This window comes from Bos indicus, chromosome 7 (assembly GCF_029378745.1).
Source record: "Bos indicus isolate NIAB-ARS_2022 breed Sahiwal x Tharparkar chromosome 7, NIAB-ARS_B.indTharparkar_mat_pri_1.0, whole genome shotgun sequence".
Taxonomy (NCBI): domain Eukaryota; kingdom Metazoa; phylum Chordata; class Mammalia; order Artiodactyla; family Bovidae; genus Bos; species Bos indicus.
In genome coordinates this window covers 4,421,010-4,444,397 of record NC_091766.1, presented here as the reverse complement: position 1 = coordinate 4,444,397, position 23,388 = coordinate 4,421,010, and the positions used below count along the sequence as shown (strand labels likewise).

At 57.4% G+C, this 23,388-nt stretch overlaps 1 protein-coding gene and 1 long non-coding RNA gene across 3 annotated transcripts in view; one reads left to right on the top strand and one right to left on the bottom strand.

Annotated features, from left to right (window-relative positions):
* The window catches only part of CRTC1 (CREB regulated transcription coactivator 1), an 85,200-nt gene that overhangs the window by 30,095 nt on the left and 31,717 nt on the right, over positions 1-23,388 (top strand). Inside the window, exons 2-3 of one of the 2 annotated variants that reach the window (XM_019963806.2) lie at positions 21,527-21,643; positions 22,789-22,836. In XM_019963806.2, coding sequence (XP_019819365.2) covers positions 21,527-21,643; positions 22,789-22,836 — 165 coding nt within the window. The remainder of the gene's footprint in view (positions 1-21,526; positions 21,644-22,788; positions 22,837-23,388) is intronic. The other variant, XM_019963807.2, reaches the window with a different exon arrangement.
* LOC139184028 (uncharacterized) lies at positions 5,010-6,442 on the bottom strand. The gene is made up of 3 exons (XR_011567446.1): positions 6,320-6,442; positions 5,223-5,404; positions 5,010-5,136 (listed from the first exon to the last, which is right to left on the bottom strand). It is a non-coding gene; the product is annotated as an uncharacterized lncRNA (long non-coding RNA).

Genomic DNA, 23,388 nt, shown 5'->3' with positions numbered 1-23,388 from the left:
TTGCCCTGCGGCGCCCGGGATCCGGGTACTGACCCCCACGGCGTGCAGAAGGCCGCGCTCTCCCCTGCAACCAGGGCCCCACTGCCCCGAAGCGGCTGAGGCACCTGTGATAAACTCAGCCTGAGGTTTTCATGGCAGACTGGGCAAAGGTAGGCACGGGACCCATCGTGGCCCATCCGAGTGTAAAGTCAGGCTCTTCTCCACACCTGGGCCGAGGGGCTGCTTGCTGAGAGGCAGCCCCGGTCTCCAGGGGCCGGCATCCCGGCTGGGGGTTTGTGTCCTCCTGTTGGTGATGAGATTTAAGGTTAAACTGCAGGACTTTTCTGGTGGTCGGGTGGCTAAGACGCCACACTCCCAGTGTAGGAGACCCCGGTTCAGTCCCTGGTCAGGGAATTAGATCCTGCAGGCCACAGCAAAAGATCCTGTGTGCTGCCACTAAGAGCCAGTGCAGCCAAATAAATGATAGCTATTGTAAAAGATTCAGTTGCAAAGGGTCCATTTTTCCGGCTACAAACAGAGACACGTGTTCACATGTTCTGGACGCAATGTGTGTTCAGGGTCAAGGTGAAGAAGCTCTGAGTTCCAGAGTCCTCTCTCTCTCTCCTTGTACAGCACACGTGCACGAGTGGAACCTCAGCCTTATCTGGGTGCGTTTATGATAGCCTTGGGGCTGTTATAACAGAGCACCACCACCCAGGTGAATCAAGTGCAGAAATGGATCCTCTAGCGGTTCTGGAGGCCAGAGGTCCCAAGCAGGGCGTGGGCAGGACTGTGCTCCTTGCGAAGGTTCTTAATTGGGGGATCATTCTCGCCCGGTCCAGCTGCTGGTGCCGTCAACGTTCCTGTGTTGTGACTGCGTCACCCCAGCCTCTCCGTCTCCACACGGCCTGGCCCCTCGTGTGTCTGTGTCACTTCTCATCTCTCAGAGACACCAGTTTGAGACTGTTCCTGGCGGTCCAGTGGTTGGGACGCTGCACTTCCACTGCAGGGGATTTTGCGTTCAATCCCAGGTTGGGGAGCTAAGATCCTACATGCTGCACAGCGCAGCCAAAAAAATTTTTTTTAATGGGAAAAAAAAAAAAGGATTCTGGGACTTCCCTGGTGGTTGGATCCCCGATTGGGGAGCTGAGATCCTACATGTCAAAAAAAAGAAGACATCTGTCATCGGATTAGGGCTTATCCGACTCAAGTATGACCACGCTCTAACTGAGGACATCTGCAGGCCCTGTCTCCAGACAAGGTCACGTTCCCAGGTTTCCGACATTAGGTTGCAGATGCGTGTTTCAGACTGTTGGTCCACAGTCGTGTCCAGCTCTGTCGGACACTACCCAGTGGACTGTCCCGCCAGGCTCCTCCGTCCATGGGATTCTCCAGGCAAGAGTACTAGAGTGGGTGCCCAGCCCTCTTCCAGGGAATCTTCCTGACCCAGTGAACCCAGGTCTCCTGCATTGCAGATGGATTCTTTATAATATGAGCCACCAGGGAAGCCTGTATACTTGGGGGACGGGGGACACAATTCAGTTCATAGCAGCCCTCCACCAGGTAGGTCCACTGGCTCTTGGTGAGGTCCCAGTTCCCTGAGAGGTACAGTGACGTTGCCTGTCCTTACAGTCAAGTGCTGGGGGCGTCTGGGTCCCAGTGAGGCCGAGGGTGCCCAGGGGTGAGTGGGGTCTTCTGTCTTTGGGCACAGAGCTGGGGGTCTGTGTGTGTGTGCTGTGGACCCCTGGTGTCCCTGTGCAGGCTCGCCGTGTCCCAGCACGAGGTGCTTCCCTGTGAGAACCATCCTGACCCCTCCTCCATCCTGCCAGGGAGGCACGCCCAGCCCCATGCTGTGGATGAGCAGACTGAGGCTGAGAGATTATGCATTTGCCTGTGGTCTCTTGGCTGGAGCATGGCAGCCCACAGGTTTGGGGCATGAGGGGATTGGCACAGAAACAGGCGGTCAGCCTTATGACAACCCTCGTGGGGTAAGCTGAATGGTGTCCTCCGAACACGTATGTCCAAGTCCTAACCCCTGGAACATGTGACTGTGACCTTCGGAAAAAGGATCCTAGGAGGTGTGACCGTGTCAGAGATCTTAGGATCGTCCGGAGTTGAGGGGGCCCTGAATCCAGTGACTAGTGTCTTTTTAAGAAGGCCATGTGAGGGTGGAGGCAGAGATGGGTGCGATGGATCCATAAGCCAGGGAACACCAAGGACTGCCAGCAGCTGTCGGTTTTTAAACTGAGGTAAAGTTCACAAAACATAAAATTCACTTGTTTTTTGCTGCACCGCGCAGCCTGTAACATCTTAGCTCCCCAAACAGAGGTGGAACCTGTGCCCCTTGCAGAGGAAGTGCTGAGTCTCGACCACTGGACTGCCAGGGAAATCCCCAAATTCACCATTTTTAAGTGAATAAAACGGCATTTAGTAAATGCACAGTGTTGGATGGCTGTCACATCTGTCTAGTTCCAGAACATTTTTATCATCTCAGAGGGAAACCCGGCCCCTGTTAGCAGTTGCTTGTTGCTCCCCACACCCCTCTGGCAGGTCCTGGTAACTGCGGATCTGTTTTCTGTCTCTCTGGATTCACTGCCCCGGACGTTGCATGGAAGTGGAGTCTCGCACGCTGCGGCCTTCCGCGTCTGTCTGCTTTCACTCAGCCTGCTGGGAAGGTTCATCCTCGTCACGTCCCGTGTCAGCGCGTCAGGCCTCTTTATGACTGAGTAGTATTCCATGGGGCGGCTGGAGCACGTCTGTTTTTATCCCTTCTTCGGGTCGGTTGTGTTCACTTTCTGGCAGTTGTGAGCAGTGCATCTGCCCTTAAGTCTCCCCACTCCTGGCTCCGTCCTCCACGGTGCTCCTGCCCCTTGGAGCTCAGGAAGTACCCGTGGCGAGGAATGGAGGTGAAAGCCCCTGGGAAGGGCGGGCGTGCACGTTGCTGGGGTCGTCAGGTGCGGAGCTGGGTCTGGGCCTGGCTTGCCTGACCTCCTGGGACATGTGGCAGCACCCTCCTGACAGTTTCAAGTGTCAGGAGTTCCTGGCGGTGTCGGGTTCAGGGCAGTGCTCCCAGCAGTGGGCTTGGTGCCTGCTGTATGGAGGAGCCCGTGGGGAGCTCTGGAAGGCCAGGGGCGCGTGCTCGTCCGCTTTGTCTCTTGCCTCAGGGCCCTTTGTGGCTGGCGGTGTGCGGGGGTGGGGTGGGTGTCCTAGAGAGCCCTGTGCCCTGGATGGTCAGAGGGGCCTGTGAGCAGGAGGCGGGTGGTGCCTGATGGAGCTAGATGGTTTCCTCCTGGTCTCTGTCCCCTCGGAGCCCCTCAGGAGTCAGGTTGTGAGTCATTGCACCCAGGGTGATAGGTCCAGTGTGGCCCAGAGGGAAGCCCGGCAGGCATGTGGGCACCCTGGCCGCATCATCAGGGCCCCCTGGCAGAGTGAGAGCCCGAGGTGACAGAGCAGTGACAGCTGTTAGACTGAGGTGGGCATATGTGGCATGCTGATCTTTGGGCTGGCTGGAGTTCAGGTTCATTTTCAAGTTGAAAGAAAGAGGTAATTGGTCACCATCTGTGCGTGGGGGAGGGGCTCAAGGTCTGCCCCCGCACACACCCCCCCTTCCCCAACCCGGCCTCCCCTGGGAGCAGGAGATGCCTGCGCCTGTCCTGACTTGGGCCGGCCGTGGCTCCTAGTGTCGTGGGGCTGCTGAAGCAGGTTCTGCACGCTGGGGGGCTTAAGCCAGCAGTTTATTCCCTCACAGCCCTGGAGGCCGAAAGCCTGAAATCAAGGTGTCAGCAGGCGCGTGGTTCCCTCTGAAGGTCTGGGGGAGGAGTTCTCTGGCTTCGTCCAGCTTCTGGTGGCTCCATCACTCCTTGGTTTTGACTGCATCTCCCGGGTCTCGGCCTCTTCTCCCTGAGACCTGCTCCTGGTGTGTCTCCTCTTCTGTCTCCGCGTTTGTTGGCTGTGCGGGGTCTTAGCTCTTCTGTCTCCGCGTTTGTTGGCCGTGCGGGGTCTTAGCTCTTCTGTCTCCGCGTTTGTTGGCCGTGCGGGGTCTTAGTTGTGGCAGGTGGGATCTAGTTCCCTGACCAGGGATTGAACCCAGGTCCCCCTGCACTGGGAGCACGGAGTCTTAGCCACGGGACCACGAGGGAAGCGCCATCCTCTTCTGTCTCTTGTAAGAACGCTGGCTGTTGGATTTAGGGCCCACCTGGATAATGCAGGAAGACCTCTCCATCCCAAGGTACTTAATTCCATCTCTAAAGACCCTCTTCCCAAATGAGGTCAGAGTCTCCGGTTTCTGGGGTGAGGATGGGAACTTAAGTTTCTAGGGGCACAAGTGGGGCCGCCACCTGTGCCCAAGCTGACCTGCGTCGGGGGCTGAGGCCACACCTGGCTGGGATGCGGGAAGATGCCACTTAGGTCTTGCTGTTACCATCTGTCTCCGCTGCCCTTGTCACTTAGGGGCTTCTCACCCTAGTGCCCACCCAGCATCCCCTCACGTCACCCCAGCACGCTTGCTCCTCCCACAGCCTTCTGGGGGGCCTGCCTGGAGCTGGAGGTGCCCCCCTGCGCCCTCCAAGGACACCGGGCAGGCGTCTGTGAGCTGCCACTTGTGTGTGAGGTCACACTGGCCGGGGCTGGAGCTCTGAGGGGCTGCCGCTGCGGGGCCGAGTTCAGTGTGGGGCTCATGGGGACACAGGACCGCGTGACTTTGGGGTCAGAGAGCGGCCCCACCCCCTCAACTTCATCTTTAATCTTTAGTTTTTTAAAAATAAGTATATTTATTGTCACTTTGAAAAACATTTACTTAGTTCTTTATTTGGCTGCGCCAAGTCACAGTTCCAGCATGTGGAATCTAGTTCGCTGACCAGGGATTGAACCCCGGCCCCCTGCACTGGGATTGTGGAGTCTTAGCCACTGCACCACCAGTGATGCCCCCCAAGTTCACATCTAACCAGAAACTGTGAGTGGTACCTTGTTTGGAAACAGGGTCTCTGCCCCTCTCGTCCCGTCCAGAGGGAAAACGAGGAAATGAGTGGTGCTGCCGTTCTCTTGCCCTGTGACAGTGCTTCCCAGCCGCTCTTGGCCTGAACTCCCAGGTCTTTATTAATTATTAGCCCACTAGTTCATTCTTGGGCTTCCTCGACGGCTCGGTGGTAAAGAACCCGCCTGCCAGTGCAAGAGACGTGGGTTCGATCCCTGGGTGGGGAAGATCCCCTGGAGGAGGAAATGGCACCCCGCTGCAGTCCTCTTACCTGGGAAGTCCCATGGACGGAGGAGCCTAGCAGGCCACAGTCGATGGGGTTGCAAAGAGCCAGACACGACTTGGTGACTCAACAACGAAGACAACAAAGAACCTCATCAGGTCAGCGTGAGGCCATCCTGGAACAGGGTGGGCCCTGAATCCAGGTAGAGCAGAGTCACACAGGGAGAAGTCCTGTGAAGACAGAGGCAGAGATCAGGGTGACCTGGCTCCAAGCCCGGGGGCAGCAGGGACTGCCGAAAGCCCCCCGAAGCAGGAGAGGGGCCTGGGGCAGATTCTGTGTCCTGAAGGGTCCCACCCCGCTCACACCTTGAATTACGACTCGTGGCTTCCGGAACACTGAGGGAGTACACTCCTGTTTTTTAGGCCACCCCGTCTGTGGCCATTTGTTAGGTCTGCCCCAGGAAGCTTGTGTCGTGCCTCAGAGGAGGGGGTAGACATAGAGGGCCCTGGGGTCAGGGTTCCCGCCCCCATAGACGCACCCCTCCCACTGGGCCCTGCCGCCCAGTGCGGCCACCAGGGCTCGGGAGCAGGCACTGTCCAGAGTGCCCCCCTCTTTAGTTAGTTACCAGGCAAGGAACTTTATCAACCTTGTTCCAAACTTCATTCCCAGGCTTCTTCAGCTTTAGTTGCGCGGAATGAATTGTGGATCAGCAAAACCAGAAGAGAACTGTAATGTCTAAGGGATTTGAACTTAAAAATATCAGAAATCTAGATCTTATCAGCTCCAGAAATTGAGTTATGTTAGTTAGACCACAATCAGAATAGAAACGGGCAGCTCTTCAAGCCTGATCTGCTTTCGAAATGCTCTCCATTCTACTGGTCTCACTCTGGGAAGCCCCTCTGGCCTCCAGTCTCCCTCCCACCCAGCCCCGAGGCCTCCCCCAGACCCTCCGGCTGGGCCAGGGCCGAGTAGCCCCCATGGAGGCGAGAGAGCTTGCTGAGGTCACAGGTGCAACCGGTGCACTTGGCCGTCTGGGAGGGGCCTCAGCTCAGTGTGTGCGGGGCTCGGCCGCCTGCCTTGGGGGCTGCTCAGCCAGGTACTGGGGACGTGGTGCCCGGACAGATGGGCTCGGGGCCGGCGCTCACGTGTAGGTCCTCCTGGGCCTGTGGGGTAGTCGGCCTCCTCTCCCACGGACACCGGGCTGTGGAAGCAGGGAGAAGCGCCTCCAGTTGTCCTGCTGGCACACTGGGCTTTGTCTCCGCACTGCGTTTGGGCCTGTAAAGCGTGGCTCCCCTGCGTCCCACCTGGGGCCCCTCCCACCTCTCCAGAGCCTGTCGGGGCGTTTACAGGGCAGGCTTGGGTGAGCAAACATGGGCCCTCCAGCCTGCTGCACACGGGCCCCCTGTGGGCCTGACCGTGACGTGCTGTGGCCCCAGATCAGTGTGTGGTGCCGGGGCTGGCGGCCACCACACTGCCCAGGCCTCTGGCCAGAGGCAGGCGTGTAGTCCTGGCAGAGCTCTGCGCCCCCTAAGACCCCACATCCCTGCGGCCCTGTTCAGTGCAGCCCCTCGGACCTTGGGGTGGGGTTGGTGTAGAGTTGGGGAAGGACACCTCGAGGACCTCCCAGGAGGAGCGTGTTTCAGGGAGAGGCTCTTCTGCAGCCCCCAGTGCGCCGAGACCTCCCCGATCCAGCCTGTCAGGGCCACTGTGGTGGACCTTCCCCTGGGTCTCCACCTGGGCATTCATGGCCTCCTTGTGCCCTCCTGGTCTGGGCATCAGTCCTGCCCTCCTCACCACTCTGCAGTGATGGCCCACCACAGCTGGCCTGGCCTTCTCTTCCTTCTCTGCCTGGGCTTCCACTTCTGTCCTTAATATTCCCTCTGCCTGGACACTTACTAGATCAGTCTGCACCGTGGACTGTTAACTTGAAGGTTCCCATCATCCAGCCTTCCACGATCATCCATTCTCAAGGTCCCTGCCTCTCCCAAGCTGGGCTCTGAGAGGCCCTGCCTCCTCTCTGGGCCCCCAGAGTTAGTTTCCTGAGGCTGCTACAGCAAAAAACCTTAAACCGGGAGGCTTGAAGCCACTGAAGTCTCTTCCTGGGCATGTATCCAGAAAAGATGAAAACTCTGATTTGAAAAGATACATACTCCGCAGTGTTCACAGCAGCACTGTTTACGATAGCCAAGATGTGGAAGCAGCCCACGTGCCCAGTAACAGATGACTGGATTAAGAAGATGTGGTGCAATTATACAGTGGAGTATTACTCAGCCATAGAAAAGAATTAAATAAAGCCATTTGCAGCAACATGGATGAACCTAGAGATTATTACACTAAATGAAGTAAACCAGACAAAGATATCACATGACATCTCTTATATATGGAATCTAAAAAAATGGTACAAATGAATTTGTAAAGTAGAAACAGGCCCATAGACATAGAAAACAAACTTTTGGTTACCAAAGGAGTAGGCAGGGAGGGATAAATTAGGGGTTTGGGATTAACAGATACACACTACTTTATATAAAATAAACAACAAGGACCTACTCCTGATACATAGCACAGGAAACTGTATTCGGTGTCTTGTAATAACCTACAGTGGAAAAGAATCTGAGAATGGATGTGTGTGTGTGTGTGTGTGTGTGTGTATTTATTTGTATAACTGAATCACTTTGCTATACATCTGAAACTAATACACTAAGTAACTAAGTAAGTTACTGTACTAACTAGTACAGTAAGTCAGCTGTATTTCAATAAAAGCTGTCTGCTTTGGGGAAGAAATGAATTTAATAATGATGTAAGAATTCAGTAATAGTGGGACTTCCCTCGCAGTCCAGTGGTTAAGTCTCTATGCTTTCAGTGCATGGGGCACGGGTTTGATCCCTGATCAGGGAAAATCCCACATGCTGCGTAGTGCAGTTAAAAAAAAAAAAAAATCAAAGGATTAAATACTACCAGAGGTTCCCCAGTGGCTCCTCAGTAAAGAATCTGCCTGCATTGCAGGAGCCATAGGAGACTCGGGTTCGATCCCTGGGTCGGGAAGATCCCCTAGAGGAGGGTATGGCAACCCACTCCGGTATTCTTGCCTGGAGAATCCCATGGGTGGAGGAGCCTGGAGGGTTACACTCCATGTTATTGTAAAGAGTCTGTCACGACTGAAGCGACTGAGCATGCAGAGCACACATGCAAACAGAGATTCAAAACAAAAACAGGAAAAAACAAAAACCAGAAGTCTACTTCGTCATGGTTCTGGAGACAGGAAGTCCGTGGATCCAGATGTGGGCAGGGTTGGATTCTTCTCGGAGCTCCGAGGGGAAATCCATCCCAGGCCTCTCCCCCAGCTCTGGGGGCTGCTGGTAAGCCTTTGAGGCCCCTTGTCTGCAGCTGCGCCCCCCGATGTCTGCCTCCACCTTCACCTGGCCTCCTTCCTGCCTTCCGTGTTCTCTTCCTGTAAGGACACCAGTCACTGGATTTAGGGGTCTCCCCAAATCCAAGGTGACCTCATCTCAAGAGCCTTAACTAATTACAACCGCAAAACCTGTTTTCAGACAAGTCTCCATCCTGAAGTTCCATATGGGCCTACAGCCCGAGTTGAGGGGCTGAGCGGATTCACCCCAGGCTGGTCCTGCGCCTTGGTGCTGCCTCACACATGCCCCTGGTGAGCAGGCACATGACTTTACATTTAGGCAGCTGATTGCAGAAACGCCAGCTGTGGTTTTCCACCCATCATGTCTCTCTTGCCAGCAGCCCCGGGGACAGCACGCATCTCTTGTCACCTCTGCCTCACTGACTTCCGGCCTCTCAAGCCCAGGCCCAGAGAAGACCCTTCTTTGCAGGCCACCCCATCCTGTAGCCTGGGGGCTTCTGCTGGAAGAGTCCTAGGCTCCCTGGCTTTGCCTGGGCCTGCCCAGCCGAGGGTGATCCCAGAGGACGCAGGGTGTGGGGTGATTCTGGGCTTCCCAGTTCCAGATACAGCTGTCGATGGTCCCTTCCTGGGGACGAGAGCTGGTCCCCTAGGCGCTCACGGAGGCTGGGCACGCAGGGCCCCAGCTGTCAGGCTGGCTGGCCCACCAGCCAGACACAGGCCAGCTGCTTGCCTGTGACAGGGGGCTGTGGGCCAGATTGCGGCCCCCAGATTGCTGTGTGGAAGCCCTAGCATCCAGCGTGACCAGAGGTGGAGGATGGGGCTTTGAGAGGTGCTTGAGGTAACGTGAGGTCATAGGGAGGCATCCTGAGTCCATAGGGCGGGTGTTCTCTTAAGAGGGGGAGAGGGGGAGACTTGCCCCTGAGCACACCCCGAGGAAAGGCCACGCGTGGACCCTGGGCCACAGCGGCTGCCTGCAGACGGCGATCACCGGAGGTCGTGCTGGCAGCCTCCTCCCAGACTCCAGCCTCCACAACTGTGAGAAATAAAAGCCGCCCATTCTGTGGGATTTGGTTATGGTGACCTGAGCTAATACAGAGGGTTATTTTAATCCTTGTTTTTTTTTTTTTTTTGGCCTCACCACATGGCACGTGGGATCTTACTTTCCCAACGAGGACTCGAACCCTCACCCTCTGTCTTGAAAGTGCGGAATCTTAACCACTGGACTTCCAGGGAAGTCCCCGGAGGGTTATTTTGGAAGGAAGGGGTCAGGAAAAGCTTTTTGAGGATGTCGTGTTTGAGCTGAAACCCAAAGAATGAGAAGGAACTCCGTGGAAGGTTCCAGAAAAGGGGGCGATGGGTGCAAGGGCCCAGAGGCGGGAGGCATGGGAGGGCCTTCTGGGCCACCAGGAAGTTGCAGTTCGCCAGGGCAGGAGTCTGGATCGTACCCGAGGCCTCGTTCCCTTTTCAGGCGGCCTCCGAGCTAGCCTGTCCTTCCCCCAGGGCCTCAGTTTCCCTACTTGTCAAGTGGAGGGGAGCCCTCTCCCTCTGAGGGCTGCTTCAGGGTCCCGCCCAGAGTGGGCGCCTGGCTGGCGGGCCGGGGGAGAGGCCCCCAGGCGCCAGCTGTGCTGCACTCAGACCTCGAGGGACCCTTCCTCCTCCCCAGCCCCAGCGTCTGGGCTCAACAACCACCACCGCCGAAGGAAACAAAACGAGCTCACAGCGGACCCTCTGATTCCTCCAGGGTTGGGGATTTGGCAGCGGCAGCCGAGGCTGATTAAAGGCATTCCGAGGCACACTCGGTGTTTGTGTATCTGGTTCTGTATTTACACTTTGGGAACGAGCGAGGAGGCAGCTGGGGAGTGTCTCCACCGGCCAGGGGCCGGGGGCTGGAGTGACTCAGCCTGGAATCCGAGCTCGGCCACATGCCTGTGACGCTTTCATTCATTCCCTGATTCATTCATTATTCCTTCCTGTGCTCAGCAGACGTGTCATGAGAAACTCCAGTGTACCAGGCACACTTCGGGGGGGTCAGCCTGGCCTCGCCCCACTGTGGAGCCCTCCCTTGGAGTGGGGGCCCATGCTGGGGTGGGGCTGGGGTAGCAACAAAGTTAACAACAGTGAGTTTTTATTATTTTGTGCCTTGTGGGATCTTAGGTCCCCAACTAGGGATTTTTTTTTTTTTAATATATTTATTTGGCTGCACTTGTTCTTAGATCCTTGACCAGGGTTCGAACCTGAGCCCCCTGCCGTGGGAGCAGGGAGTCTTAGCCATTGAACCACCAGGAAAGTCCCCTTAACTGGTGACTGAAACAGGGGCCTCGGCAGAGAAAGTGTGGAGTCCTAACCATCGGAGTGTCAGGGCATTCCCAATGACAGTGAATTAAAAATGACCTAAAAACTGAAGTGGAAGAGAGCAACCTGTAAAATTCCTAGAAGGAAGCAGTACAAGTACAAGCACAGAATTGGACCCTGTCAGCGTTGAAAACTTCTGTGCGTCGAAAGACTGTCAAGAGAATGAAAAGACAGAGAAAGAAAGTATTTGCAACCGTAGAGCTGTGCATGTGTGTTAGGTCGCTTCCATTGTGTTCCGGCTCTTTGCGACCCTATGCACTGTGGCCCACCAGGCTCTGATAAGAGGTTAAGATTCCAGATGTTAAGCTGCATTATAGCACAGGGAGCTCAGCTGGGTCCTCTGATGACCTAGAGGGGTGGGATGGTGGGGTTGGGAGGGAGGCTTAAGGGGATATAGGTATACATATAGCTGATTAACCAAGGGCTTCCCTGGTGGCTCAGACATTAAAGTCTGCCTGCAAAGCAAGAGACCCGGGTTCGATCCCTGGGTCAGGAGAAGAGAAATGACAACCCACTCCAGTGTTCTTGCCTGGGAAATCCCATGCAGAGGAGCCTGGCAGGCTGCAGTCCATGGGGTCACAAAGAGTTGGACACGACTGAGCAACTAATACTTATAGCTGATTGACATTGTTGTACAGCAGAAATGAACACAATATTGTAAAGCAGTTATACTTCAATTAAAAAAAAGACCTAGAATATATATTCAGTAAGGAAAAAAAACATGCAACTCGGTGTTTAAAAAGGGCGAAGGACTTGGCATTTCTCCAAAGATACACAAATGGCCGGTAAGCACATGATAAGATGCTCAGCGTCAATAGTCGTCAGGGAAATGAAAATCAGAGCCAGAATGAGGTACCACCTCCCACCCGTCAGGATGGCTGCTGTCAAAACAGCAGAAATAAACCAGTGTTGGTGAGGACGTGGGGGAATGGGAACCCTTGTACACCGCTGGTAGGAACGTAGGATGGTGTGGTAGCTGTGGAAGACAGTCTGGTAGTCCCTCGATAAGATAAATATGGAATTACCATATGACCCAGCAGTTCTCCCTGTAGGTGTGTTCCTGAGGGGTTTGAAAGCAGGGACTCAGGCAGGTGCTTGTACACGCACGTCCACAGCAGCATAGTCACAGTCGCCAGGAGGTGGGGCGACACCCGGCCATCAGCAGACGAACGGATAAACGCAGCATGGCCCATCCATGCGGCGGAATGTTGATTCAGACATAAAAGGAGTGAAGCTCTGACACAACGCGGATGAACTCTGAAAACATGCCAGGAGAAAGAAGCCAGACACAGACAAATAGTGTGTGGTCCCCTTTGTGCGTGTTAAAGTCACTTCAGTTGTGTCTGACTCTGCAGCCCTTACGGACTGAAGCCCGCCAGGCTCCTCTGTCCATGGGATTTCCCGGGCAAGAATACTGGAGTGGGTTGCCATTTCCTTCTCCAGGGGATCTTCCCGACCCAGGGATCGAACCCACATCTCTCATGTCTCTTTCGTCGGTGGGCTGGTTTTTTACCAGCAGTGCCACCTGGGAAGCCCAATCCCCTTTGTATGAAATGTCAGGAATAGGCAAATGCAGACAAGTAGGAAACAAGTTGGTGGTTGTGGGGCTGTGAGGGGGCTGAGGGGCGACTGTTAATGGGCACTGGGTCTCTTTTGGGGTGATGAGAATGCCCTTGACCTAGCTAAAGGTGATGATCGGACAGTACTCTGGATGTACTAGATGACACTGATTTGTGCACCTTAAAATGGTTCATATTCTGTTGCGTGACTTTGATAAAGAAGAAAGGAAAAAGTTTAAAAAGAGAAAAAAGCGCCCTCAGGCCTTCCTGGTTGGGCGCCTGTGCCAGCGCAGCAGTCTGCCTGAGCCCCAGGTGTTTGTTCCCAGGGTGGGCAGCAGAGGTGTGGGGAGAGACAGGTCGTCCGGCGGCTGTGGTGAATGCAGCCTGGGAGGGCCTGCCTCCCCTCCTCAAACTCTCGTCTGGTGCTGGAGCAGCTGAGACCGGGCAGCCTCTTGGGGCCGGTTCCTTGGAAAGAACCTGCAGGGACACAGCCAGACAAAAGTGGGGCACAGGCACCCGTGGGGAACGCTGGCTCTGGAAAACGCAGCTGCAGCTCCACGAGATTCAGAGTCAGATCCTTTCAGGGGCTCTCGGGGCCTCCCTCCAAAGGCCCCTCTGGCTGCTGGAACGCTTGGAGAACCTGGCAAAGCCCGGGTCCCTCCCTTCCTGGGGACAGCCTCCAAAAGTGGCCCCTCCAAAGGCCCCTCCGGCTGCTGGAACGCTTGGAGAACCTGGCAAAGCCCAGGTTCCTCCCTTCCTGGGGACAGCCTCCAAAGTGGCCCCTTCAAGGGCCCCTCTGACGTCAGCCACCTCCTGAGGACTCCTCCTTGGGGAGCCCAGTGGGCGGGGCTTCAGGCCAGGGTGTGAGAATCCCCTGGGGTCCTGCTCAGCACTCAGGTCCCCAAAGGGTGGTGCCCTCTCGATGGATTTGCTCTCCACCTCCCTCTCATGAGTGGTTCTTTGCCCGTGTGCCCGGGAAGCTGTCTCTTCATCCTTGGGCCTCAGTTTCCCCAGAGACAGGGTGCTCTGTCCCACGTGGGCACGGGAGGCACACGGTCCCGCCTGGGGTTCCGAGCACACTGAGTCATTGGTCCTGCACGCACAGGTTCTTCCAGCGTCCGGTCTCTCAGTACCCACGGGGATGCCATGCCGCATTGTTGTGCCAGGGTCCTCGCAGGGCTGACAGTCTGATGGCAAGAGTTAGACCTTGAGTGGTTTTGGAGAGTGAGCCGTGGAGGTGACCCCACAGAGGAAAGGTGCACCGTGTTGGGCCGGCCCAGCGGGAAGAACCTCTTGGAGGAAGGAGTGCCAGTGCAGAGGCCCTGAGGCAGCCCCCTCGGTGGGCGAAGTGCGGTGACTCGTGGGGAGCAAGGGGCCAGATAGTGCAGGCCTTTGTGGCGAGAGGGGGAAGCAGGTCTGCTCAGAGCTCGAGGCTCCTCCCGGACCCTCTACTGTGGCCCCCACGCCTGCCCTGGCTTTGCAGGACAGAGCTCAGCCTTCAGCGTGGCCACTCCCCTTAATCTCATTAGGAGGCTGGCCAGTTGCCATGGTGGTTGTGATGGGCCCGAGCAGGGCTGGCTCCTTCCAGACAGCGAGGCCTGGGAGGAGCTGACAGATGGGAATTCATTGCATCCTGTGGGGTCTCAAAGGATTGGGACTGCCCTGGGGAGGTGATTGCATCTCCCATGCCTCTCAGGGCCACTGGCCCGCGATTGTGCCCAGTAGGGGTGAGGACACAGAAATGGGATACACGCCTTGCAGGGCAGCTCTGTCCCCGTGGGGTCCCTCCAGCAAGGGGGTTGGGGGAAGCTGGAGAAGTCACCGTTTCCCCACCGTTCTGTAGGGGCAGTGGGGATGGGTGTGGGGGGTCGGTCCTGACTCAGGCTGGGTCAGGGACCAGAGGGGCTTTCCTGCCTAAAAACAAGGGCCCCAGGGCTGAGGCAGGACTTGAGGTGGCCTTTTAAAGAATCTGCTTACTTTCTGGCCGTGTTGGGCCTGGGTTGCAGCGCACGGAACGTTTTGTCACAGCGCGTGGAGCCTTTGGCTGTGCTGTGCGGACTCAGTAGCTTGCGGCACGTGGGCTTGGTTTCCCCAAGGCACTTGGCACCTTAGTTCCCCCGACCAGGGATCGAACCCTCAGCCCAGCGCTGCATGCATGTGTGCGGGCTAAGTCCTTCAGTCAGATCTGATTCTCTGTGACCCTGTGGACTGTAGCCCGCAGGCTCCTCTGTCCATGGGATTCTCCAGGCAAGAGTACAAGAGTGGGTTGCCATTTCCCCCTCCAGGGAGGATCTTCCCGACCCAGAGATCAAACCCATGTCTCTTATGTCTCCTGCATTGGCAGAGGGGTTCTTTACCACTAGCACCACCAGGGAAGTCCCCCTGAGGAGGCTTTTTACAGTGAGACTCGTGCTGCATCCCCACCTCGATAGAGCCGACGTGGTCGAGTTGATGCTCTGACTCGAAGCTTCCAGATGAGGTGGTGTGCTCTGATCTGTGATGTGACGTGGCCTCTGTGACGCTCTGTGGTCCCAGCTGCCCACTGGTCCACAAGGTTATCCAGGAGTCAGGTTCCAGGAGTGGAGTCTCTGCCCTACTTGGCCACTTCTGAGCCGGGTGACCCTAGGCCGTTCCTTTGCCTGCTTAGCCTCAGTTTTCCCATCTGGAAAGTGGAGTATGCTGGGAACCCTCTCAAAGGTCCTTAGATTGAGATGTGTCCCCTCAAAAGATATGTCCACATGCTCACCCGTAGCCTGGGAACGTGGCCTTACTTGGCAAGAGCACTTTTGCAGATGTAATTAAGGGTCCCAAGATGAGACGATTCTGAAATAGGATGGGCTCCGAATCTAATGACAGGTATTGTTCTGAGAGAAAGGAGAGGGGGTGTGAGACACAGCCACAGAGGGGAAGGCTGTGTGGAGACGGAGGCAGAGGTCGGAGCCATGAGCCAAGGATGCCCAGAGCCCCCTCAGGCCGAGAGAGGCCGGGGGTGGATCCTCCGTCTGTGGTTCTGGAAGGAATCAACTCTGCCCGCACCTTGATCTTGGACTTCACCTCTGGACTTGTGAGGGAGTGAATTCCTGTTGTTCTAAGCCATCCACTTGATGGGAATTTGTTACAGTCAGCCCAGGATACTTAAGACAGGGCATTTGTGATGCTTAAATGCACTGATACAGAGAAGGTCTCTGTGCCCCATGGTGGCGGGGGGCTCTGGGGTGCCATCTGCGGCACATGGGGTGGGGAGATGCTGAGCAGAGGAGAGGCTGAGGTCAGCGCTGTGCTTCTGGTTGTCTGGTGTGGCCCCATCGGCCCCATCTCAGACCCTAGGGTGTGGCCCCACGGGCTTGGCTGATTGGTTCACACCTGAGAGCAGGAAGGTTTGAGAGGCATGAACTGGACTGTTCTGGAAAGATCTGGGGCTGCAGAGTGCTGGTGGGAGGCCAGGCCAGATATATGACAGCACGCCTGGGGCCCCGTGTGGCCACATGCAGGGTCGGCACCAGACACATTGTGCCTGGCAGACCGTGCATCCCGGGTGCCCACCTCCTGGAGGGGCAGGAAGGGGACGGTAGGCAGGGTCTCGGCTCAGGCATTTGTTTGTTTTGTTTCAATACTGAATTTGTTTATTTGGCTGCACTGAGTCTTAGTGGCGGCACACAAGATCTTTTCTTTTTAGTACTTATGTATTCTTGGTCCCACCGGGTCTTCACTGCTGTGAGCAGCCTTTCTCTAGCTGCAGTGAATGGGGGCTGCTCTCCATTGCAGCGCACACACGTCCCACTGCTTTGCTTCACTAGTCGCAGCACGCAGGTTCAGCAGGTGTGCGTGGGCTAAGTTACTCCACATGTGCGATCTTCCCGGGCCGGGGATCGAACCCGTGTCTCCTGCACTGGCAGGCGGGCTCCAGATGGGGATCTTTAGTTGCGGCATGCGGGATCTTCTTTCCCATCACTTCATGGGAAATAGATGGGGAAGCAGTGGAAACAGTGTCAGACTTTATTTTTGGGGGCTCCAAAATCACTGCAGATGGTGACTGCAGCCATGAAATTAAAAGACACTTACTCCTTGGATGGAAAGTTATGACCAACTTAGATAGCATATTTAAAAGCAGAGACATTACTTTGCCAACAAAGTTTCCTCTAGTCAAGGCTATGGTTTTTCCTGTGGTCATGTATGGATGTGAGAGTTGGACTGTGAAGAAGGCTGAGTGGCGCAGAATTGATGCTTTTGAACTGTGGTGTTGGAGAAGACTCTTGAGAGTCCCTTGGACTGCAAGGATATCCAACCAGTCCATTCTGAAGGAGATCAGCCCTGGGATTTCTTTGGAAGGAATGACGCTAAAGCTGAAACTCCAGTACTTTGGCCACCTCATGCGAAGAGTTGATTCATTGGAAAAGACTCTGATGCTGGGAGGGATTGGGGGCAGGAGGAGAAGGGGACGACAGAGGATGAGATGGCTGGATGGCATCACCGACTCGATGGACGTGAGTCTGAGTGAACTCCGGGAGTTGGTGATGGACAGGGAGGCCTGGCGTGCTGCGGTTCATGGGGTTGCAAAGAGTCGGGCACTACTGAGCGACTGAACTGAACTGAACTGTGAGATCTAGTTCCCTGATCAGGGACCGCACCCACCCCCTTGCCTTGGATGCGAAGAGTCTCAGCCACTGCAGCAGTAGGGAAGTCGAGGGCCAGGCACTTTGGATCGTGCAGATGTGGCTAGACAAACCGAGGGGCATATGGGGAGAGTCTGGGTCAGTGGTGCTCTTACTGTTGTGATTTTCTTCCTTTTAACTCAGTGGAGGAAGAGGGTAGCTTTAGAGGAAGCTGGGTGGGCGATTCGGGAACTCCCTCTACCATCTTCGCAGTTTTTCTGTGAACCTAAACCTTTGATAATGAAAATGGAGGTTAAGAGCAACAACAGTGAGAATTCCCTTGCACTCCAGTGGTTAGAACTCTGTGCTTCGAATGCAGGGTTAGAGAGGCAGTCCCTCGTTGGGGAACTAAGATCCGACATGCCTTATAACAATAGCAATAACAACAAAGCCATAGGCCAATGTGAAGGTGACTTGGGGGGCCTGCTCCTTGAGTGGGGTGTCAGGGAGGCCCCTCCAGGGTGGATGTGGAGCTGTCACAGGCGGCTCCCTGGGGTAGGGGGAGCACAAACTCAGGGTGCTTTGGTATTGGATGTCTGGAGGGAGTGAGGAATGGGGAGAGCAGAGGGCAGGGAGGCACCTGTGAAAGTGAGTGACAGGGCACCTGCCCACCCTCCGCATCTGGAGTGGGGTCTGCTCTCACAGTGGGGGAGCCTGGTCTTGGACCCCAGGCTGTCGGACCCTTGGGCCAGAAGCTAAGGGGGAGCCAGAGAGGCGCAGCTCCTCTGTGCCAGCAGGTCTTGTCCAGGCGTCACCACCCTGCCGTGCTGCCTTCCGCCAAAACCCACGGGAACGGGGCAAGGGGAGGGGCAGGCCCAAGCCTCAGGGCAGCAGGGGTTGTGTCAGTGTCCTGAAAGGTTCTCGCGTGGCCTCCAAGTGGGGCTGTCACCTGGCTCGTGGAAGTCTGCTCCCGAGCGTGGGAGCCGTGATGTTCGTTCACTCGTTCACTCGGTTACTCACCCCGAGTTCTTGTGCTCCTTTGTTCCACCAGCAGGTGCTGCTGAGGGTTAGACCCTGGCTTGGATGCTGGGTTTATGGAGAGGTTGGGGGTAGGGCAGGAAGTGCCTTCAAGAACCTCTCTCTGGGCAGAGGGATGCAGGAGGAGGGACTGTGGTTTGACGGGGGAAGAGGCCTGAGCTCTGTGTCCAGCAGTTGGTCAGACCCTGCCCAGTGGCATCACTCTCTTGTCCTCCTTGGGCACCCTTGGAGGCATCAGGCCCATGGGTGGAGCCCAGGCTGGCACCTCCCCACCCCAGCGTCTGCTTACTCCTGGGGTTTCCTGGCCAGGCATGTGACAGCAGTCAGCCCCTGCGAAAGTTCAGGGCCCCTTAAGACCACCTTCACTTCTGACACCAGCTACAGAGACTGAGGGTTCCTAATACTATACTGGGACTTCCCTGGTGGCTCAGATGGTAAAAAGCCTGCCTGCAATGTGGGAGACCTGGGTTCCATCCCTGGGTCAGGCAGATCTCCTGCAGAAGGAAATGGCAACCCAGTCCAGTGTTCTTGCCTGGAGAATTCCACAGACAGAAGAGTCTGGAGGGCTGCAGGCCATGGAGTCACAGAGTCAGACACGACTGAGCGACTGAAAAAAAAAACAACACTACACTCAGCTCAACGGCTCACTGGAAGGACTCAGAAGTCACTGAAGACCTTCCTACTCACGGTCATGGTCTGTTTCTTAGGAGTTCTATCTATTCCTTTGTTTTTATTTACAGCTGCACTGGGTCTGTTGCTTTGCGTGGGCTTTCTCTAGTTGTAGCAGGCGGGGGCCCTTTCTAGTTGCCGTGCCTGGCTTTCTGTTGGGGTGGCTTCTCTTATCGCAGATCATGAGCTCTGGAGCACAGCACACGGGCTTACTTGCCCCATGCCGTGTGGGATCTTCCTGGACCAGGGATCCAACCCATGTCCTCTGCATTGGCAGGTGGATTCTGTAACTACTGGACCGCCAGGGACACCCTCGGTCATGGTCTGCTACAGTGAGAGGATACAGGTCACAGTTGGAATGGGGCAGTGGCCAGCAGACTTCCGAACACAGCTGGAGGACTCCTTTCCCCGTGGAGTCACGCGGACAGCGCCTGCTTCTCCCAGCACCAGTGTGTGGTGGCACGCCCGGGGCTGGCAGCCGTGGGTCTCCCCAAGCCTTGGGGTCCAGGGTTTTTCCTGGGGTTCACCATTCAGACGCAGCCCCAGCAGAGGAAGAGCTGAGAACCTCGGTGGCCTGAGCCCCCCACCCTTGCCCACACTGTTAGCAGAGATACCCAGTGTGGCCCGGGGCCCTAGGCAAACAAGCACACTTTTCTGTGGCAGGACCTTCACTTCCCAGGAGCTGGGAGCAAAGGTCAAACAGCCCTGGGCCAGGTTAACTCTTTAAAGTGAAAGTGTTGGTCTTTCCAACTCTTTGTGACCCTGTGGACTATAGCCCACTAGGCTTCTCTGTCCATGGGATTCTCCAGGCAAGAATACTGGAGGGGATTGCCATTTCCTTTCCCAGGGGCTCTTCCCAACTCAGGTCCGACCCAGGGATCAAACCCAGGTCTCCTGCACTGCAGGCAGATTCTTCACCAGCTGAGCCGCCTGGGAAGGCCTGCCTGTGGCGCTCCACGTACAACCAAGAATGAGTACGGGGGTTCCCCAGAGGCAGGGAGGGGTCCACACTGGGTCCACTCCGGAGGCCGTACCGCAAAGCCTGACATTCCCGCAACAAAGTGGGTGGGGTTCGGGGGCCCCTGTGGAAAGGAGAGGCTTCAGCCGAGATGGCTTGGAGGGCCAGTATTATTGCAGACACACAGCCGTGAGCGGCGCGTTCCCCTTCTGGGCTCCCTCGGCCCGGAAGGTGTGATGTGAGCACTTCCAGTATCACACGCCTGGTGTTTACGCGCACACACACAGTCAGTCTGGACAGCCTACTCTATGGGAGGGGAAACTGAGGCCCAGGAGGGGGCTGCAGCCTCCAGGGCCAGGTGGTACTTGAGCGGTGGGGATAAATGTGGGTTCCTGCCCTGTGGCTCAGACACAAGAAGGGCCTGGGGGGCGGGTCTCAGGTCCAAGGACACCCGAGCCCACCCTGCTTGGCCTCGCCTGACCCCTCCTGACCAGGGGCTGGCCTGTTTCATCCTGCGTGCCCCCGGGCCCTGGGGAGGAGGGACCCAGGGTGTTCATGGTGAGCATCTCCAGCTTTTGGAGTCAGGGTCTGGGGCCAGCAAATGCCTGAGAGCCACCCGTGGAGGAATGGAGCGGGGTTAGGCTCCCTCCCGGCCCCGCCGCCCTTCACAGGAAACAGCTGTTTACCTGGGTGAGGTGCTCGGCCGGGCCAGCGGCCAGTTCCTGAGCTTTACTTCCACCTCCGGTGTCCAAGGCCCCCCAGGAAGCCGGGGCTGGCGTGGGAGAGTGGGGCGGCGTGGGCGGCCAGCGCGCGGCACGCTGCCAGGAGCTGTTTGTGAGGGAACGTGAGCTGCTCTTGTTGTGTACACAGTGTCGACCCTAGCAACCATCCCAGCCGGCCGGGGCGGACGCCCACCCCTCCCCTGGTGCCCAGCGGCCGCCCCTCTGTCACGGTACTTCATCCCAGGGCAGATTGATGGGCCTCGGGGACCTGCCCGAAGGCCACCGGTGGTGTCAGCCGGGTCAGGAGCATCTGCTATTCCTGGCGAAGTGGAATGGATGCTCTGGCGAGGGAAGGCCAGGTCCCAGCCCTGCTTGGAGGCAGCTGTGACCGGTCAGGGAGCCCCGGGCTCTTGATTCTGAGTCCTGGCCCAGGGGACAAATCCACATGTGAGTGAATGGCAGAGGACTGTGCAGGGATGTGGCCAGCCCGGATGAAGGCTCTCCAGTGGGTGAGACTGGCGGGACAGGCAGAGGGGGCCTGGGGGCTTGGGCCAGTCTCCTTAGAACTCAGGCAGGATCTGGCAGGCCAGCTCATGCTGTACTTTGAAAAGCCAGCGCTGCACTTCAGAGCCGGCCCCTCTGATTCAGACCAGTGGAAAGACAATTTCTCCCGTGTCCGGGCGTAAATTCGCAGCCTCTGGCCCGCGCCCCAGGAACACAGCCTTTGGCGTGATAAGAAATGGCTCCCCCGGGTGGGTGAGGGGCCTCCTGCTCAGGCTTCCAGGCTCCAGGTCCACTTGATACTCTTGCTTATTCACCAGTTGTTCGAAGCAGCCGGTGAGGCTCCCTCAAGTTCACGGAGGCAGCACCCTCCCGGATGGGGGGCTAGTTTCCCTGCCTGGGGTGGGCCACCTGGGGCATCTTGGGTCTCTGATTCTGCTGGTTCATGGCTCCTTTGAGAATCTGAGTCACGGGAGTCCCACATCCTCTGCGCCTGGTGTCTCGCGTGGGGCCCTTGGGAATGGCACTCCGCAGGGTGTGCTCCGGAGGTGTGTTCCCCTTCCCCCACTATAGCTGTCAGCTTCTCTGTTGCAGCTCCAGCTCCAGAAGTCCCAGTACCTGCAGCTGGGCCCAAGCCGTGGCCAGTACTACGGGGGGTCCCTGCCTAACGTGAACCAGATTGGGAGCAGCACCGTGGATCTGCCCTTCCAGGTGAGCCCCCCTCCCTCCCCCACGCCACCTCCCCACTGGGGTGTGCTCCAGGCCGGGCCCCACCCTGTCCACTGCGCGAGAGTGCCTGTGTACCAGCCTGTGAACGTCGGGGATTCCCAGGCAATTGCTGCCCCCTGTCCCCCTGCCACACATTCCCCCCGCCCCCGCCGCCCACTCCTTCCCCTAGGATGGCCTGGCCAGGCCTCGCCTGGATCCCCCCGCCCGTCCCCTGTCAGCAGACCCACAGTAAGGCCAAGGTCTGGCGGTGAGCATTTCGGCAGCCGCTACACCTGTTGGCCGGCTGTGCAGCAGCGGGAACCGCTCAGGGCCTCTGGGGCTTGGCTCCGTCCCGCTTCACTAATCCGCACGCCCAGCAGTTCTCAGAAGGACGCCCCGTGGCCTGACCCCACTTGTCTGCAAACGTTTCTTGGCAGAGACGCACACAGCGCGGCTCCCGCAGGCCGCGTAGCTGCCGCGCACATCCTTATCGTAAATAAGAGATAAGGCCCACCGCCCGCCTCTTCCCCCGGGCCCCGTCCCTCGACCCTGATCTGCAGTGGAAGTTGGGGCATGGTGGGCCCAGGAGCCAGGCCGAGAGCTGCCTGCCCCCGCCCCCCCAGCATGGTGTCTGGGCTTTGCAGCGACAAGTCCACTGAGCAGCCACACACCTGTCCCATGGCTGGGACAGAGCCCCAGAAACAGCCACGTCCGGGTGTGTGCTGACAGGCCAGGCGGAGCTGGGTCGGCCCCGCAGGGAGCTCAGTCCCGTTCGTTCCCCAGCTGTGCTCCTCCCACACCACTGTGGGGATGTGACGGGGCCCCGGATCCCACGGGCTGGCTCGGGGTCCGGCTGGCTCAGCTCTGAGTCCCCAGGGCCTCCTCCGACGGCCTCCACGTCAGAGCACATGCACCAGGCGGTCTTGCTCATCTTGGCCAGGGCCCCTCCTTGGTGGGTTTTCTCCCCTCCTCCCTGCTCGCCCCTTCCTCTGTTTTCCCCATCCCTTCCTTCCTCAAGGTTTGTGTCTCTCTGGGCACCCCAAGCTTGGCCCGGTCTGGGGCTACCATAGGGCCCCCGAGAGGGGTTTCCTGCTGGGGGACCAGGCGAGGCAGGAGTGTCTCAAAGTCTTGGTTCTTTGCATTTTCAGCCCAGCGGATTTCTGGGGGAGGCTCTGGCAGCGGCTCCTGTCTCTCTGGTAAATGAGCCCCTGGGCTGAGGTCTCGGCATCCCTGGCACGTGCGCGGGCGCTAGGTACTCCTGTGCGGCCGCCCTTGTGGCCCCGTGGGAGGTGTCCCCTCTGCCAGTGGAAGCAGATCCGCCCTGCACCCCCTGGTCTGGGGAAGTGCGTGTGGGCGCGTCCAGAGACCCCTGCCCTGGGGATCCGAGCATGCGCGCCGACGCTGCATGGGTTCGTTCTGTGACACACGCACACACATGTGCTCAGGTCCTAGACTTGGCCTGGCGAGCGGGGCTGTGGCTGGTCTGAGCTGCTCTCTGCCTCTGGCTCTGCTTCAGCTGCCTCAGTTTCCCCTCTGGGTTTCCAGACATCTCTGGGAGGAGATGAACGGCCTGTGCCCTCTGATACCCATGCCTGGATGGTGAGGTCGCTGCCGTCTCCCGGGCCTGCAGCCTTTTGGAAGCAGAAACACATAAAGACCCAAGCTGGCAGGGTCCAAGAAAGACAGGTCCCCGGACGCCAGGGAGAGCAGTCAGCCCCGAGTGCTAGCTGAGGTGTTTGGACAGGTGG